Source organism: Neurospora tetrasperma (assembly GCF_000213175.1).
Source record: "Neurospora tetrasperma FGSC 2508 unplaced genomic scaffold NEUTE1scaffold_81, whole genome shotgun sequence".
Lineage (NCBI taxonomy): Eukaryota > Fungi > Ascomycota > Sordariomycetes > Sordariales > Sordariaceae > Neurospora > Neurospora tetrasperma.
In genome coordinates this window covers 4,435,634-4,450,744 of record NW_009799179.1, presented here as the reverse complement: position 1 = coordinate 4,450,744, position 15,111 = coordinate 4,435,634, and the positions used below count along the sequence as shown (strand labels likewise).

General features: G+C 51.7%; 6 protein-coding genes across 6 annotated transcripts; 5 read left to right on the top strand and 1 right to left on the bottom strand.

Moving 5' to 3' along the window:
* Positions 1-73: 73 nt before the first annotated feature.
* On the top strand, positions 74-1,274 carry NEUTE1DRAFT_72054 (uncharacterized protein; the record flags this gene model as incomplete). Its single annotated transcript, XM_009857792.1, has 2 exons — positions 74-300; positions 359-1,274. The coding sequence occupies 2 exons, from the start codon at positions 132-134 to the stop codon at positions 1,120-1,122; spliced, it is 933 nt and encodes a 310-aa protein (XP_009856094.1).
* A 1,632-nt stretch (positions 1,275-2,906) lies between these two features.
* Positions 2,907-5,148, top strand: NEUTE1DRAFT_149982 (uncharacterized protein; the record flags this gene model as incomplete). Its single annotated transcript, XM_009857791.1, has 3 exons — positions 2,907-3,278; positions 3,340-3,754; positions 3,846-5,148. 3 exons carry the CDS (start codon positions 3,104-3,106, stop codon positions 5,080-5,082), a joined length of 1,827 nt encoding a protein of 608 aa, XP_009856093.1.
* A 406-nt stretch (positions 5,149-5,554) lies between these two features.
* Positions 5,555-7,644, top strand: NEUTE1DRAFT_133099 (uncharacterized protein; the record flags this gene model as incomplete). Its single annotated transcript, XM_009857790.1, has 2 exons — positions 5,555-7,411; positions 7,531-7,644. 2 exons carry the CDS (start codon positions 5,555-5,557, stop codon positions 7,642-7,644), a joined length of 1,971 nt encoding a protein of 656 aa, XP_009856092.1.
* Positions 7,645-8,385: 741 nt separating this feature from the next.
* NEUTE1DRAFT_72049 (uncharacterized protein) lies at positions 8,386-9,868 on the top strand (the record flags this gene model as incomplete). The annotated part of the gene is made up of 3 exons (XM_009857789.1): positions 8,386-8,624; positions 8,695-9,263; positions 9,345-9,868. 3 exons carry the CDS (start codon positions 8,573-8,575, stop codon positions 9,708-9,710), a joined length of 987 nt encoding a protein of 328 aa, XP_009856091.1.
* A 703-nt stretch (positions 9,869-10,571) lies between these two features.
* NEUTE1DRAFT_90737 (uncharacterized protein) lies at positions 10,572-12,805 on the bottom strand (the record flags this gene model as incomplete). Its single annotated transcript, XM_009857788.1, has 2 exons — positions 10,572-12,620; positions 12,686-12,805. The coding sequence occupies 2 exons, from the start codon at positions 12,803-12,805 to the stop codon at positions 10,647-10,649; spliced, it is 2,094 nt and encodes a 697-aa protein (XP_009856090.1).
* Positions 12,806-14,125: 1,320 nt separating this feature from the next.
* NEUTE1DRAFT_105435 (uncharacterized protein) lies at positions 14,126-14,811 on the top strand (the record flags this gene model as incomplete). Its single annotated transcript, XM_009857787.1, has 3 exons — positions 14,126-14,158; positions 14,393-14,582; positions 14,735-14,811. The coding sequence occupies 3 exons, from the start codon at positions 14,126-14,128 to the stop codon at positions 14,809-14,811; spliced, it is 300 nt and encodes a 99-aa protein (XP_009856089.1).
* Positions 14,812-15,111: the final 300 nt, after the last annotated feature.

Here is a 15,111-nt window from a genome sequence, read left to right as displayed (position 1 = left end):
TACATAAAAGCCCGTGACAGTTTGTGAATCTGTGTTTTGTAATTCCAATCTCGGACGAACCTCTGTCCCACGATTCGCATTCTTGTGTCTCTCCTTGCCACACAAAACGAGCAATTTCAACGATCTTCACAATGCCCGGCCCCGGAGTTGGTTTCGAATACCCGCCCAAGAGTGTCTCTTGGTGCAAGAGGGATCTTTTGCTCTTTGCCCAGTCCATCGGATGCAAGGCTGAGGAGCTTCACTTCCTTTACGAGCTTCATCCCAACTTTGTTCCTTTTCCCACCTATCCTTTGGCTCTGTGTAGGTATTTCATATACTCGCTAGGCTTTCCAATGTATTATGACTGACGGCCTTGCAGCCTTCAAGCTCGACTCCTCAGATGTAGTCGACTTCTACGCCGCCCAGAAGTCCATTGCCATCCCCGGCGTGCCTGTCTTCGACCCCGCTCGTGTCGTTGACGGACAGCGCCGGATCGAATTCTTCAAGCAGCTTCCCACCTCCTCTGAGGGCAAAAGGTTTGAGTCGCGGACCAAGGTTGTCGGCGTCTACGACAAGGGTCGCCCGGGCTCTGTCGTCGAGACCCAGACCGATATCGTAGATGCTGCCAACAACGAAGTTTACTCGCGCATCCACACCTCTTCCTTCTACGTCAACCAGGGCAACTGGGGCGGCCCTAAGGGTCCCGCCACCCAGAACTTCCCCCCTCCCAAGGACAAGAAGCCTGATGCTGTGTTTGAGAACCAGACGACGCCCGAGACTCCTCTTCTGTACCGTCTAAACGGCGATTACAACCCCCTCCATGCGGATCCCGAGCCCGGCAAGAAGATGGGCTTCGGAGGCGTCATCATTCACGGTCTGTACTCGTGGAACTGGGCTTGCCACGGCCTGCTCCAACACCTTGGCGGTAGCGACCCCGCCAACATCAAGGAGTACCAGGCCCGCTTCACCAGCCCTGTCCGTGGTGGTGATAAGCTTGTTGCGTCGGCGTGGAAGACTGGTGAGATCAAGGATGGCTGGGAGGAGATACGTTTCCAGGTCCAGATCGAGGGTGGTAAGGTCGTGCTCAGCAATGGACGCGCCCTGATGAAGTGCGTCGGACCTGCTCCTCAGAGCAAGTTGTAAGAGAAACTGTGGTCATTGTTGTATATATAAGCATGAGCAAGCGGCTGCTGTTTGTATGATTGGAAATGGCAGAGAGATTTCATGATACCATAACGATGCCAGCAGTAACAACAACTGGGCGGATTTTTTTTAAACTTATCTCTAGTGTCAGCGACATCTTAAACTTAATCGTTTTGGCGCCAATCGATGTTTGCATTTGTCAGGAGGTTTCGTGATGCGGTGTTATGGTGTTGCGGTGCCCGCTGATGTTGTCCAGTTCTTGGCACCAAAATTCGTAGGTCTTACGGCGGCTTGCACCTACAGTGGGGCGCCAAAAATAAAACACGTTCCAAATTTTCCGAATTTCATGACAACGACCACCTTTCTTCCATTGTACCTTACAACTGCAGACCCTTATAAAAAGCTTAGAAAATAGTTAGACAGGTACTTTAGAACTAGGCGGATAAAACGTATTATTTAGTATTTCGTATACTAGCCTTTTGCTTCTACTATAGCCTATACTCTTCGAAGTATGTTGTTAACTAGGTTATTGACTATATTAATTTTAAAGTTTAACTATTCCTTTTTAGCCACCTCTGATAGTAATTTTAATGCTTAGGAATTCTTTGGTATTTCAGAGAGCTTAGGATGTCTTTCGACAATCCTAGTTTTGAATAAATGCCATAGATTTTCAATAGGGTTAAGATCGGGAGAGTATAGCAGTTACGCTAATACCTTGAAGTATATTTCTTCGAACTAATCTTTTATAATCCTCGCTGTATAAATAGGCGTATTATTTTATATAAAGGTAATATGAGGCTCTATAAATTTAGGAAGCTCTTCTTTAAGAATCTCCTTATAAATTCGAGCCGTAATACTTCCTCTTTTTGCATTAGAGTCTCCGGGGCAAGGAACGAAGTTACTTTTAACGCTATAGCGAATTGTACCTTAAAATATCTATAAAAGACGAGATCTTTTGTGTCGGGCCTGAATATACTTAGGATTAATAGCTAATAAATTTGAAATGAGACAATTTAGTTAATTTTTAAATAAAGGAGAAGAGAAAGGCTACTGGAGTCTTTTCTTACCTTTAAGGCGGAAAACCCAATATTTCCTTCTATTAGTTCCTTTCTCTACTGTTGATTTATTTATAAATAAAACCGTCCTTTAAAAGGATAAAGGTTTATTACTATACTCGAGAGATTAAGTATATCTAGTACTAGCCGTTTCTTGGGAAAAATATAGTTGAGTAACGGTTAAGGAGTATAAAATGCTTTCTTTCCGGAGGTAGCGCTTTAGAGTGGGCGTTGAGATATGAGGATAGGCCGTAACTCTTAAATCCCTGATAGAAACGAAGGGCTCGAGAGTAGTTTTTCGTAAGATAGCTCTTTTATTTCGCTTAGAAAGGAGTAGTGGTTGTCTACGGTTAGGTTTAGAGATACTATAGTCCTAAGCGGTAAAGCGCTTTGCAATGCCCCGGACCAAGGCTGGTGTTACGCCTTTATATACGGCTATAGTGGTAGATGTGACGCCCGCTTGATACCTTGCTGCAATTCGGTTCCTCTTCCGAGGAGTTAGATGCTTAAATTTTAGCTTTTTAATAGGGCTGGAGGTAATGGCTGGCATTTGAAAAGAAGGTGTTGAAAAGTAAAGAAAATGAAAAAGGGGGAAATGCGGGTTTGCGGGGTAAGCGTGTTTTATTTTTGGTCCGGGACTGTAGGATAGTTAGGTGCATTCAAATAGTGGTTTGATGCCTCAAATGGGACGCTCTACCATTCCTCCACAGTGACACTGCCTTCCATTTCAAAGTATTGTACAGCACGCTCAACTTGAACGAACAGAAATCGGTAGCAACCATTGCAAAATTACATCCTTTTCGACAATCAACATTCGTCTAGCGGTACAGCTCGAAGTGCATCAAGCGGCGGAGGGGGAAAAAGAAAAACTACAAATCAGACAATTGCATTTTGTGACCGTTGGTCTATCGAAATATTGTCAAAAGATGTCTTCCGTTACCCCTCACATCGGCCAAAGAAGGTCCTACGACGGCGCCCTGTGCACCGTCCGGTTTATTGGTGAGCTCGAGGGCACCACTGGCTCATGGCTTGGAGTTGAATGGGATGATCCGACACGCGGCAAACACGCTGGCCAGCACAAGGGCATCCGATATTTTACATGTAAGGTTCACCCATCCTACCGTGTATACGCAGGCTGTACGGCCATTTAACGCTATCTCAGGCAAATCCAAGTCAGCGACAGCAGCGTCTTTCATCCGTCCAACTAGACCGGCAGATGCACCCCAGACCTTTCTCTCTGCACTCCAGCTCAAGTATGCATCTGACGTGCCTTCTGAGAATGGGCCCATGCTGCCTGAGAAGCAAATCGTTGTCGGTGGCAAGGTTGCCGAGGAGGTCGGCTTTGACAAGATTCGCCGCAAGCAGGCCCAGTTGAGCGAACTGAAGATTGTCATCCTTGATGGGTCATGCATCACCTCTGCATATTCACACGACACAGACCGGGAAGACCATCAGACCATCCGCCAGACTTGTCCCAAGGTCGTCGAGCTGGATATCAGCCGTAACTTGTTCACCGACTTCGGTACTGTGGTGGATATCTGCTCCGAGTTGGATTCTTTGCACAGTTTAAGAGCCAAGTATGTCCTTTTTCTTTGTGTGAACTTCTTCGGAGCCAAGTCCGCCTGCTACGAACCATTCGAAGATGTGACGAAGACTGACACTGAACAGCGGAAATCGTTTCCAAAACGTCATCGAAGACGACAAGCTCAATGGACCGCATAAAGCCTTCAAGGGCGTCAAGGAGCTCGAACTCGGAGAAACCCTCTTGAGTTGGTCTGAAATATGTCATGTTGCCTCCAAGTTACCTTCCTTGACTCTTCTCGAAATCGGCACAAACCAGCTGTCTAGTCTCGCACCCATCCCGCCAGCAGTATCCTTCACATCAACACTAGTGTCTCTGAACCTGGAGTTCAACGAGTTTACATCACTGGAAGACATTGCTGCTCTTACGAGTATACGTACCCTTCGAAATCTGCATCTGAAGGGTAACTTGATATCCACCATCATGTCCTCTCCTTCCAAGGAGGTACCGGTTTTTGGCAAAAGCCTTCAATATCTTGATATGTCGTACAACAAGGTCAGCGATTGGTCATTCGTTGACGCTCTTCTCGACGTGTTCCCCGGATTGACTTCCTTGCGATTCTCCCACAATCCAATTTACGAGAATCCGGGACTCGAGGATGGAGCTGTTTTGGAAACAGACAGCTCGAAGAAGGGCACCGCCGCCAGTGATGAAGCATTCATGCTGATGGTCGCGCGCCTCCCGTCTATCAGGACGCTCAACTTCAGCAATATCACTGCCGCGGACCGTACCAACGCTGAAATGTACTACCTTTCTCGCATAGCTCGACAGTTGTCAACCACCGCGGAGGCAGAAGAAGCCCAAGTGCTGGCACGTCATCGACGCTGGGCTGAGCTATGTGACCTCTACGGCGAGCCAGCAGTATCCCGTCAACAGGACATCAACCCGAATTACCTTGAAGCAAGGCTGATTACTGTCCACTTTTACCTAGCCGAGCTGGCGTCCAGTGAGTCAGGCGTCAATACATCAACGGAAGAGAGGATCGTGCAGATACCCAAATCTTTTGACATTTATGCAGTCAAGGGAATTGCGGGGAGAATGTTTGGTTTGCCGCCTCTGAAGCTACGACTGGTGTGGGAGACTGGCGAATGGGACCCAGTTGGTGGGTTCGACGATCACGATGGTGACAGTAGTGAAGACGAGGAGATAGAGGCAGAGAGAGAGCGCAGACAGGATGATGCCGCCTCTCTCGCAGGCACATCTATAGCCGGAAAGAAAGGTGGAAGATTTGTGAGGCGCGAAGTTGAGCTGAAGGATGGTCCTCGCCAATTTGGTTACTGCGTGGATGGCCTTGAGGCTAAACTCAGGGTCGAACTGCGCTGAAGATAACGCGAAAGCAATGCCCTCATGTTAGACAATCGGCATTTGTGTAATCCCAGTCACCAACCGATCATGTTCGACACACCACAGCGATCCAAATACGATTGTTAGAAGCGCTTGTTCCGGCCCTTCCAGCCCATCTCTCTCGTGTGTTTGAAGGGTCGTCTATCTGTTTGTTCACTCAAAGCTTTAGCGCTTGACAAGTTCTCTGAGGATTGTCAGGTAAAATAGCTGCAGCAAACCTGTATTGACAAAGTGATAGCCAGCACGTCACGGCACGCCAGACATGACCCTATAAAGTTGGATCTTTTGCCCTCAGTTCGAGCTAACGTCTATAGTCAGAACAAGCCAATTCGAACAAGTCTTATTGCTCCTCCCGCGGCCATACGCACAGCCCGAGTGATTTAGGATCTCTTTACCTCCCATTAATTGTCTCGCCAGATACCAAGACGTCAGTCAACCTCACTCACTCACCATGGTACCGCAACCTCAGTTCTTTGTTGCCCGACCTGACACTGAGGTATTGCGTAATGACACCGGAGCAATTCATAGAAAACAAGGTCCGATGGTCCCCTTGATTGCTGTGGACGAGCTTCCCGACTGGATTGACATTGGCCTACCTCGAGAGCTGACGGTCGAGCAGACCACGGGGCTCTATAACCTCGGTATTGTCCCGCACAACGAAGGCACATATCGGGTACGGATCATCGAGCCTAATTCCCATGAGGAATTTGGGTGGAGAGACTTGTCGAAAGCCACATTGGTCTCAAGGGGTGCTTGCGCTCCTGGACAGCGGACCATGGCTCATCCTGAGCACTCAGAGCGAGTTCCGTATAACACACCAGCAGGTCCCACCGGAAGTGATTCCAGTATAATCCATTCCTCTTCTTGTCAGGAAAAATCTCCGCATATTCCTCACCCTAGCATGGCATCGACAAGCACAAACCCGCCCAGGATGACCCGCGCCGAAGATGAGGCAATGCATACAATGCGATGGGCCGATCTGGTCGAAAGGAGCATCGCCCGAGAGACCGAAGCACAGGATGCCAGCCGTCATTCTGCCTTACTCGCCCCACCTCCTTCTCCCCAGTTCGCATCTCGTAGTCATTCGACTGTCCACCGAGACGACATGTCCCCTATTGGCACTACAAGCACTGCGGATCAAAGGGCAAGCGTTCCCCACAACACAATGGCTACACCACCCAAGCCCGCTGCTGCCAAAACCGATGTCGCAACACCTGCTGCCAGCCCTCCTACGGTAGTTCCCAGTTCTACCGGTCCTGGTGTCAACAGCTCTAATACTACACCCGCTGCCGCTTCTTCTGCTTCGGTTTTCCAGGAATACTGCCGCCACTGGTGTCAACACGGCACCTGCAAATGGGGCACCTTTTGCCGTCACAGGCACGCCATGCCCACCACGCTTGAAGGTCTTCTCGAGGTTGGCCTCTGTGAGATTCCTGCGTGGTGGATTGCTGCTACTGGTATCGGGATGTCTAGCAAGGCAAAGCAGACTGCTGTTGCTGTTGCTGCCGGTGTTGGTGGTGGTGGTGGTGGTGGTGGTGGTGGTTCTGTTCCTCCTCCACCCGTCCCTTGCACTCCCATGGCCCATAACCCCCATCACATGCTCCCAAATTTGTCTGGAATGACACTACCAGCAACGGCAAAAAAACTAAGCAACAGAAAACTCAAAGCCCAACAGCGGGAATTCAACCAACGCCTCCGCCTCCTCAGTTCCATGCTGATTCCCCCGGGATATGGTAGTCCTCACCACCCGCTTCGTCATCCGGCTGATGCGTTGTTGGTGCATGGATATGGACATGGTGGTGTCTCTGGCCAACAACAACAATCGCAACAACAGCAGCAGCAGCAGCAGCAGCAGTCCCAACAGCGATTTGAGCGTAAGGGAGAAAAGACGCCACTGGATAGAAACCGCAAGAATGTCAAGGTGACGTTCAACGAGGATGGGACGGTAAGTCTTGTTACTGCTGATGACGGGGGTAAGAAGGGGGGTGCTGCTGCTGATCAGAGACGTGCTGGTTCTGGAGGGGAAACGGTTGGGGGTGGTTCTACTCCTGCCGTTGTCGATGCCGGTGCCGGGGCTTCATCGGGGGCGGCATTGAATGCTGCGACGGGGAAGCCCGTTGCAGGCGATGGTGGAGCGGGTGGTGAAACGGATGAGAGAAAGGAGAAGGAGGGACTCAGTGAGAGGAAGCCGGTCAAGGGCCTTGCGGCGTCTATGCATGCTCCAAAGCAGGATCAGGGGCAGGTGGTAGTCACGATCCCGGGTAACATGAAGGCGACTTGTGAGGATGAGAATGAGGGCGGGAGTATGGTACGGTTGCCGGATGTTCCGCGGCTGGTCGAGATCTAGAGGCTGGTAGATTTTGGATGAGGGTGTAAGCAGATATTGATGGAGGCCTATGGATTAGAAATATGTACTCGTTGTAATAGAGTGTGCGTTTCGTATATGGGCGATATGTGCCTGTGGAGGACTATGAGACAGTGGAGGTCACTGACATAAACATGAACAGCAAGTTCTTGAAGAGTGAACCCAATAACATTTGATACTCGTGATCAACCGATCAGCTCTGCACCATAGACCACCAGAGATTGGCCTACAGCTTCCATTCTCTCCCAGTTCAGCCTCATTACCAACCAACCCGACATCCGAGAAGGTGCAAAACAAAGCATCAGATTGGGGCCCCGTCAGCTTACATATTAGCCATCACCCTTATACCCGGCTCCATTACTGACTGGTAGTAACTACCTAACACTGGACAGCGAGACACTGTCATCGGTACCGCAATTCTCATTCAACTGAATCTTATCGCTAGGCTCTATGGCCAATCGATTTACTGAGAAGACACGCACGTCGTTCGACGCCTGAGCTTCCCTAGCCCACAAAGTAAAACCACCCAATTGGCCGGTAGAATACAACGTGGGATCAAAACCCAGTTCAACGAGGAAAAGCGATGACACTGAATAGCGGAAAGCCGCGGGCCCCGGTTACAAGCCACTCGGATTTTACACCGCGCTCCGGAGATAAGCAACTAACGACGTCTCGAATCTCGATGTTCTTTTGCGGTCTAGATCTCTATTTCCCAAAACAGCAAGGTTCCTTGTGTAAAGTCCGGGTGGCGGGACGCGGCGAGCCGAACCACCCGCCACGAAGGGAGCCCGCGGGGTTCAGACGTCATGGATCTCCCGGCCGCGGGGTCAGATAATTCGGGGAACTGTGATTCTGAGGCGATGTGATGGAGAACGGGCGGGGTCTGAATTGGGATCGGTACCAAAGAAGAGATTCCGAGAATGAGCGACAGGTTTATTAAAGACCCTTGAAGTCTGACTAAGATATCGTATGGGGGGTAATGTATAAGAACTGAAGCTGCCACCCTCATCTGAAGCCAAGATCACACGTTCACTACGATCACAACATAACCATCTACATCAAGCAAAAGAAATCCTTCATTTTCAGTCAACACAACCCGGCAACATGCCTCAACTCGTCGGAAAAGAAGTCGGGCCAACAGGCTTCGGCCTCATGGGTGAGTCTTCGTCGTCTCCCTCTCCCTCACACATCTTCCAAACGCCAATCCGAAACTAACAACCACACAGGCTTCACCTGGCGCCCCAACCCCGTTCCCCAGGAGCAAGCCTTCGCTACTATGCGCGCCGCCCTCTCGCACGGCCTCAACTTCTGGAACGGCGGCGAATTCTACGGGCAACCCCCGTACAACTCGCCCATCCTTCTCGAGCGCTACTTTTCCCTCTACCCAGAAGACGCCGACAAAGTCGTCCTCTCCATTAAAGGCTGTGGCGGCGTCGACGGGATGCACCCCGACGGATCCGCGACCGAAGTCCGCCGATCTTTGGATACCGTAATCAAGCAGTTGAACGGACGCAAAAAGTTGGATATCTTTGAGGCTGCCAGACGTGATCCCAAGGTGGACATGGAGGAGACGTTTGGGGTTATGCAGGAGTATATCGACAAGGGACTGTTGGGGGGAATCAGTTTGAGTGAGGTTAGCGCGGAGACGATTCACAAGGCGGTCAAGATTACGAAGGTGGTGGCCGTGGAGGTAGAGCTGAGTTTGTTTGCGACGGAGGTCTTGGACAATGGGGTGGCGGCGGCTTGCAAGGAGTATGGGATTCCGTTGATTGCTTATAGTCCTTTGGGAAGAGGGGTAAGTTTTTCTTTCCTTATCACTTTCATGTCTTCACTTGATCCGGGGGCAGTGCCAGCTAACCACCTACGGCAACAACAGATTCTTACCGGCCAGATCAAATCGCGTGACGATCTTTCCACCTTCCCAATGTTGCTTCACTTCCCCCGCTTCTCCGAGGAGAACTTCGACATCAATCTCCAGCTTGTCCGCCAGGTTGAGGAGATGGCCAAGAAGAAGGGTTGCACGCCCGCGCAGTTGGCCATTTCTTGGACACGGTGCCTGTCGCGCCGGCCGGGCATGCCAGAGATCATCCCCATCCCCGGCGCCACGACGGTGGAGCGAGTCAACGAGAACGCTGTGTTCGTGGAGCTGACGGATCAGGAGATGGATGAGATTGATGCGACGCTGGCAAAGTTCGACGTCAAGGGTGCGAGGTATCCTGACTGGATTCCTACCGATACGTAAGAGGAGACGGACGCTAAGCTACCTCCCATGTTTGTGGACAAATGTCTCAGGATGAGGAGAGAGAACGAAGAAATACCATGAAGTGATGAGCAAAACAGTCACAGAATAAATGGAGATTTCAGGTGCTGCGAATAATAATGAAATCATAGTTTGTTGCTTCTATTTTGCCAATATTGGTGTGCTATCACAAATGCTCTAAATCTGTTGAACTTGTTCATGTCAGCAGGCCAATCCTTCAAACACTCTAGTGTCTATGAATAGTAATTTGGTGACATGGCGGGTCAGGGAAATAGTAATGTGTTGATAGTCCACAGTGAGCCTCGGTTGCCCGAGGGAACTTGAGAATTGCAGAATTCTTGGAAGAATCATTCATCATAATGCCGGGAAGGGAAATCCAGACGGGTGGATGAGCAACTTACAATGAGAATCAAAGAAAAAAAAAAAAGAAAAAGGATCAACAAGTCAAAGGCTAGCAAAGGCGAAGAAAGGCCGGCTTGGATACTAATGAACTGCCGACACGGAATGTGGCAGGAGCTGGTGGTCCAAGACTGTGCTGCCTTTAAAGAACGAAATCGCTGGAGGAGAACGAGGTGAAGATTCCGTCATCTCTTCGATGTGCGTGCCTTTTTGTTGCGCCATATATGGGGGAACCTAGCCTAGTTACGTAAGCACACTGTGCTCCGATTGTCATCGAAGGGTTAGGGTTATAAACCTATTGTTGACATTCAGGGGTGAAGAGCCAAACAGCTGAGCCAGCAAACTTCAGAAGACGCTCTGTTCACAAAAGGTTCATTCCGTCACCAAGCACTTTTAACGCCGTACTCGTAGCACTCAAAAAGACAGTCACTGCACCGAGCTTGGTGATCAACGGAGCATGCCATTCGAATGTCTTCCACCCGCACACTAATAAATCAGGCGTCTGACATCTCCTCCATCCTACTTCTCCTGCGCTTCTTTCAGTGAAATCATATGCTCGGCCTTTTGCACCAGCTTCTTCACACTCTGCCATTCCTCATTCTTCAAATCCTCCTTTCCACCCAGATCCGGACCAACTTCGAACATGGTGACCGTGCCGTCGATACCGCCAGTGGCCAATCGCTTGCCCTCAGTACGCTCCCACTTGACCTTGTTCAAGCTCTTGCTCAGCATTGGTCGTCCATCTTTGCGTGGGCTAGGAGAAATGCGTGCAACGGGCTCCTCAGTCTCGACGGTGATATCCCACAGCTCAAGCCAGCCTGCGCCGTCAACCAAGCTGAACACACCAGGCTTTACTGGTGACCAGGCCACATCATAAACGACATCCTCGCGCACAAAGTCTATCAGTGGTTGGACGCCGTTATGCTCTTGACCGGGTACGTTGATACCGCCACCCGTTGTCACAACCGTAGACGTTGCCGCAGGAGCGCGCGCCTTCCAGAGTTTGACGCTCCAGTCCAAGCTAGCAGACAGTACGAGATCCCCCAAGTCGACAACACCCCGTGCAGGATGGAAGTCGACTGCCATAACGGGAGCAGCATGGCCCCTATAACTGACGCGAGCATCTACGCCGGCCTTGGCACCGGCGCGATCGTACCGATGGCACGGGTAGATGGATCCCTCTTCCGTACCAACCAGGAAGAAAGTCGGATCGGCCTGCGGGAACGCCATACACGTGGGACTCATGTCTTCAGTCCTGGACGGATGGGGGGCAATAAGTGTAAGGTTCTCTTGAGGCTGGGCAAGCATGTCAATACTCCAGCCGCACATGTGGCCATCTGTTGAGCATGATATGATGTTGTTGGCGTTCTGCGTGCCAATGATATCGATACAGTAAACAGGATGTGTGTGTCCGGAACCTGTGAGGGGCGTCTTTTGTACAGGCGCTGACCTAGCGCGCGTGTCCCAGAGCAGAACTTGTCCACTGTAGGCTCCGCCGATAATCAGGTTAGGGTGAAAAGGAGAAAACTTGGCCGTTAAGATGTCGGATTGCGCATGGAACACAAACTCGGGCCTATCGTGCAAATGCATATTCCAGACCTGCACGATTCCATCTGGGTCATGGGGTGCCGAGGGGTTCTTGGTGTATGATGCCAGGAGTAGTTCACTGAACTTGGGCGAGAAGTCAATGGAGCTGATCATGCGCTTCTTGGACCACCGCTCGTCATAGAACTGGGCCAATTCCTTCACCTTCCGCCGACCCTTCCCGCCCGTGTTCCCGTTCTGTTCGTCTTCTTCATCGACATCGTTTACGCCGAGGGTATAGTCCGTCAAAATATCGTATTCCTGGTCGAGTGCCTTTTCGATAACCTTAGTCGACTTATCGATGAAGTCCATAAAGTCGTCGGATTGCGTAACGGCGTTCAGCTCTTCGTCGGTAAAATTCCTCGTGGGGAAGTTGGCCGCAGCAGACGGCTTGTACACTCCATCTATGACGAGTTCCTTGGCCGCTTTCAACTCCTGCTCGATCTCCTTTCTTATGTTCTCGCGTAACTCTTCTTCGCGATCCCGTAACCTCCTGCTGACCCTAGTCTTAGTGGGCGATGCAGGCGGTTCGTCGATTTCCGAGTCCGAATATCTACGGGGCTTTGGCTGGGGCACCCAATCGTCCGTAGTTTGTACTCCTTTGCTGTACGTAAACACTTCCTTTACTGGCGACGGTGGGCATTCGTAAACAGTCGTGAGAGTCGTGGAAAGGACCTGCGTGGTCTGATTTGAAGAAGCAAGTATGGGGCCGAGAGCTGGCGTAGCATATTCCGAGGGCGAGATACTAGTTTCCCCGGCGCTTATTACGCTGTTGGGTCGGCTTCCATGGAGGCGGGGAGAATTTGCGCCGGTTGAGACTGATACGGGTCTGCTTTCGCCAACCAGGCTCTGGATCAGAGTTTCGATCTCACGACGGCTTTCTGCCCTACCGGGCGTTGGGCTGACTATCTGGACAAAAAGAGATCAGCTTTAAAAGCGAAAGAGCAGATATCAAGCAAGGACCATCCACTCACATCGCTTGCGCTTCCTATGCTCAAGCGGGCATTAACCTGAGTAGCACGGAGCTCTCGCTGGCGCTTCAGCTCGGCGAGCTTCGCCTTCTTGGCTATGATCTCATCCCGACGTTGCTGCATCTTTGCAAATCCTACTATTCAGTCCCTGAACAGACTGGTCCCTGAAGTGCCAACTTCTGCTGCCGGCGCAAGCCCTTGAGGGGGCGCAACGCGGGTATCCAGCACCTGGCAAAATGCGGTCGGCTATTTGAAGGGATGCGACCCGTGTGAGGTAGAGCGAGCTTAGAAAGCTTCGTGGGAGGTTGAGGCGGATGTCGCGTTGTCTGATGTGCAGGTGGAGTGGAACAATGGAAAGTGAAGAGGGGCAAAGCTGCTGAGTTGCGACGTGGTGTTATGGCAATGATAAGGCAATGCAGCTAGGTACCTTCAAGAAAAGAGGTTTCAAGTCTAAGAGCGGTGCTGTGTTCCAGACTCTCACGTCCAAGCGCGACGTCCTTTCGTTCCTCTTCGCGGTTGATTGCCGCAAGGAAGGAAAGGGAGGTTGACCAAACAAAAGACAATGGATGGATGTTTCCATTTGGGGGACTGGACTGGCCTCCCGCGCAACGGGATTCAGCACACCTGAGCACTCCCTCCAGCTGCCCGCTGCAGTGGGCGGGCATCCTCTCTTCCACTCACTCCATTCGAGGGTCCAACCTAACTTTGCTTCTGCCAACCGGGGCCCGCCTGCTGCAAAGACACGGGCGGTGGGGTGTTCACCCAGCTTCAATGCACGTGATCGCCACTGCTCCTCGCCGTCGGGCTGCCGTCCCAGGCTCTCCGGCCGTCAGTCGGCAGGCAGAGAGGTCAAGAAGGGCATGTCGTTGATAAAGGTAAGGAAGGTACCTCTAGTCAGTGAGTGCCCGCCCCCCCGGGCTGAATGCCGCACGTGTGGTGAGCCGCGCTGGCGTCCATCCCATATCGCTACGGTCCAGTGGGTGTTCCCGCTAGCGGGTAATGCTGTCAGGGCCAGTCAACCGCTGTGCAGGGAAGCCCGCGTTGGCCGCCAACCCGCCGGAGCAGAGGCGTTCTTGCCGTAAAAACCGGTAAAGAAACAGCTTTTCGCCGGGCAGCCAGTCGGCTGTTAGTAAGATACACTGGTACTGTGGGTAAGGAAGAACGGTGGACGGTCACGGCTGCGAAAATTCCCGAAGCTCCAAAACTTCATTTCGCATCCTGAGCACCGACGTAAACGTCCTACCTTGGAACTTTCCACCCCCTCAACGCTAAACGCTCGCAACTTTTCCCTCGTTCGACCCGACGACGCACCACCCAGGACCCGATTGACCTCCTCAATTGCCGTCCGCCGCATCCCGACCGTCTTCGAGTCCACCTTTTAATTCCCCTTTCCTCCGAACCCCCGAGCGCACCCGGCCTCGCCAAACACCAACTCGTCCAAAAATGTCGTCAAACGCTTCTAAGGCTGGATCCAACGTGAGTTGCACCATCGTTGCCGCCGCCGCCGCCGCCGCCTCCACCAGCACCACAACTACCGCAGTCATGCACTACCCGTCGACTCTGTGACGAGAGGAGGGGGGGAAGGGGCATCTTGTGCGCCTACTGGCTGCCCTTCTTCAAGACACTACGCGGTCACCGTCGCGCATTTCTCGAAAGCTATAGTGGGAAAATCAGAAAATGTTCGGAAGCTAAAAATGGGATATCCCGCAGGTCCTCCGGTACTCGGCCCTCGCCGCCGGTATCTTCTACGGCTTCACCCACCAGAGGTCCATCAGCGCCGCTGAGAAGGCCGCTGCTGCCCAGCGCGAGTACGAGCACAAGCAGGAGCTAATAAACAAGGCCAAGGAGGCCTACGCCAAGTCCAAGCAGCCCGTTTCCGCCGTCTCTACTCCTAGTGGACGTGAGTTCATGCCCGATTTTTTTTTAACGTGATGTGCAGTCCTCCTCCTCCGGATCCGGCGGCCCGCATTATTTACTCGTAACCAAAGCCGGGGGAGGGGGTTCTAGGGGAAGAATGGACTTGCTAACCAGGTGCCTGACTCTGCCCCAAAGAAACAGTCAACCAGGATCCCATGAGCCCCAACTTCGACATCGAGGCCTACTTCAGCGCGCTTCTTGCGAAGGCCTAGATGGGGAAGCCGAGATGAAGTTGTGCACGAAGGACGCATGGAACGAGTTCAAGATAGACGCGCTTCGCATCGCAGGGAGGCAATTATCAAAGGGTTTATTGGGTTTGAACGTCAAAGAAAGGAGCAGGGAAATGGGAACTGCCGAACGAGGATTGTTTAGGAAAAAAATAGAGGAGGGCGTTTACTGATCACCAACTCTCTCTTCCTCCGCCGGTCTGAGGAGGGATGCCAACTGCTGCCTTGGGAAAACGGGAAACGGCCAAGAACGACGACAAACACTGGACACACAAGACAACCACT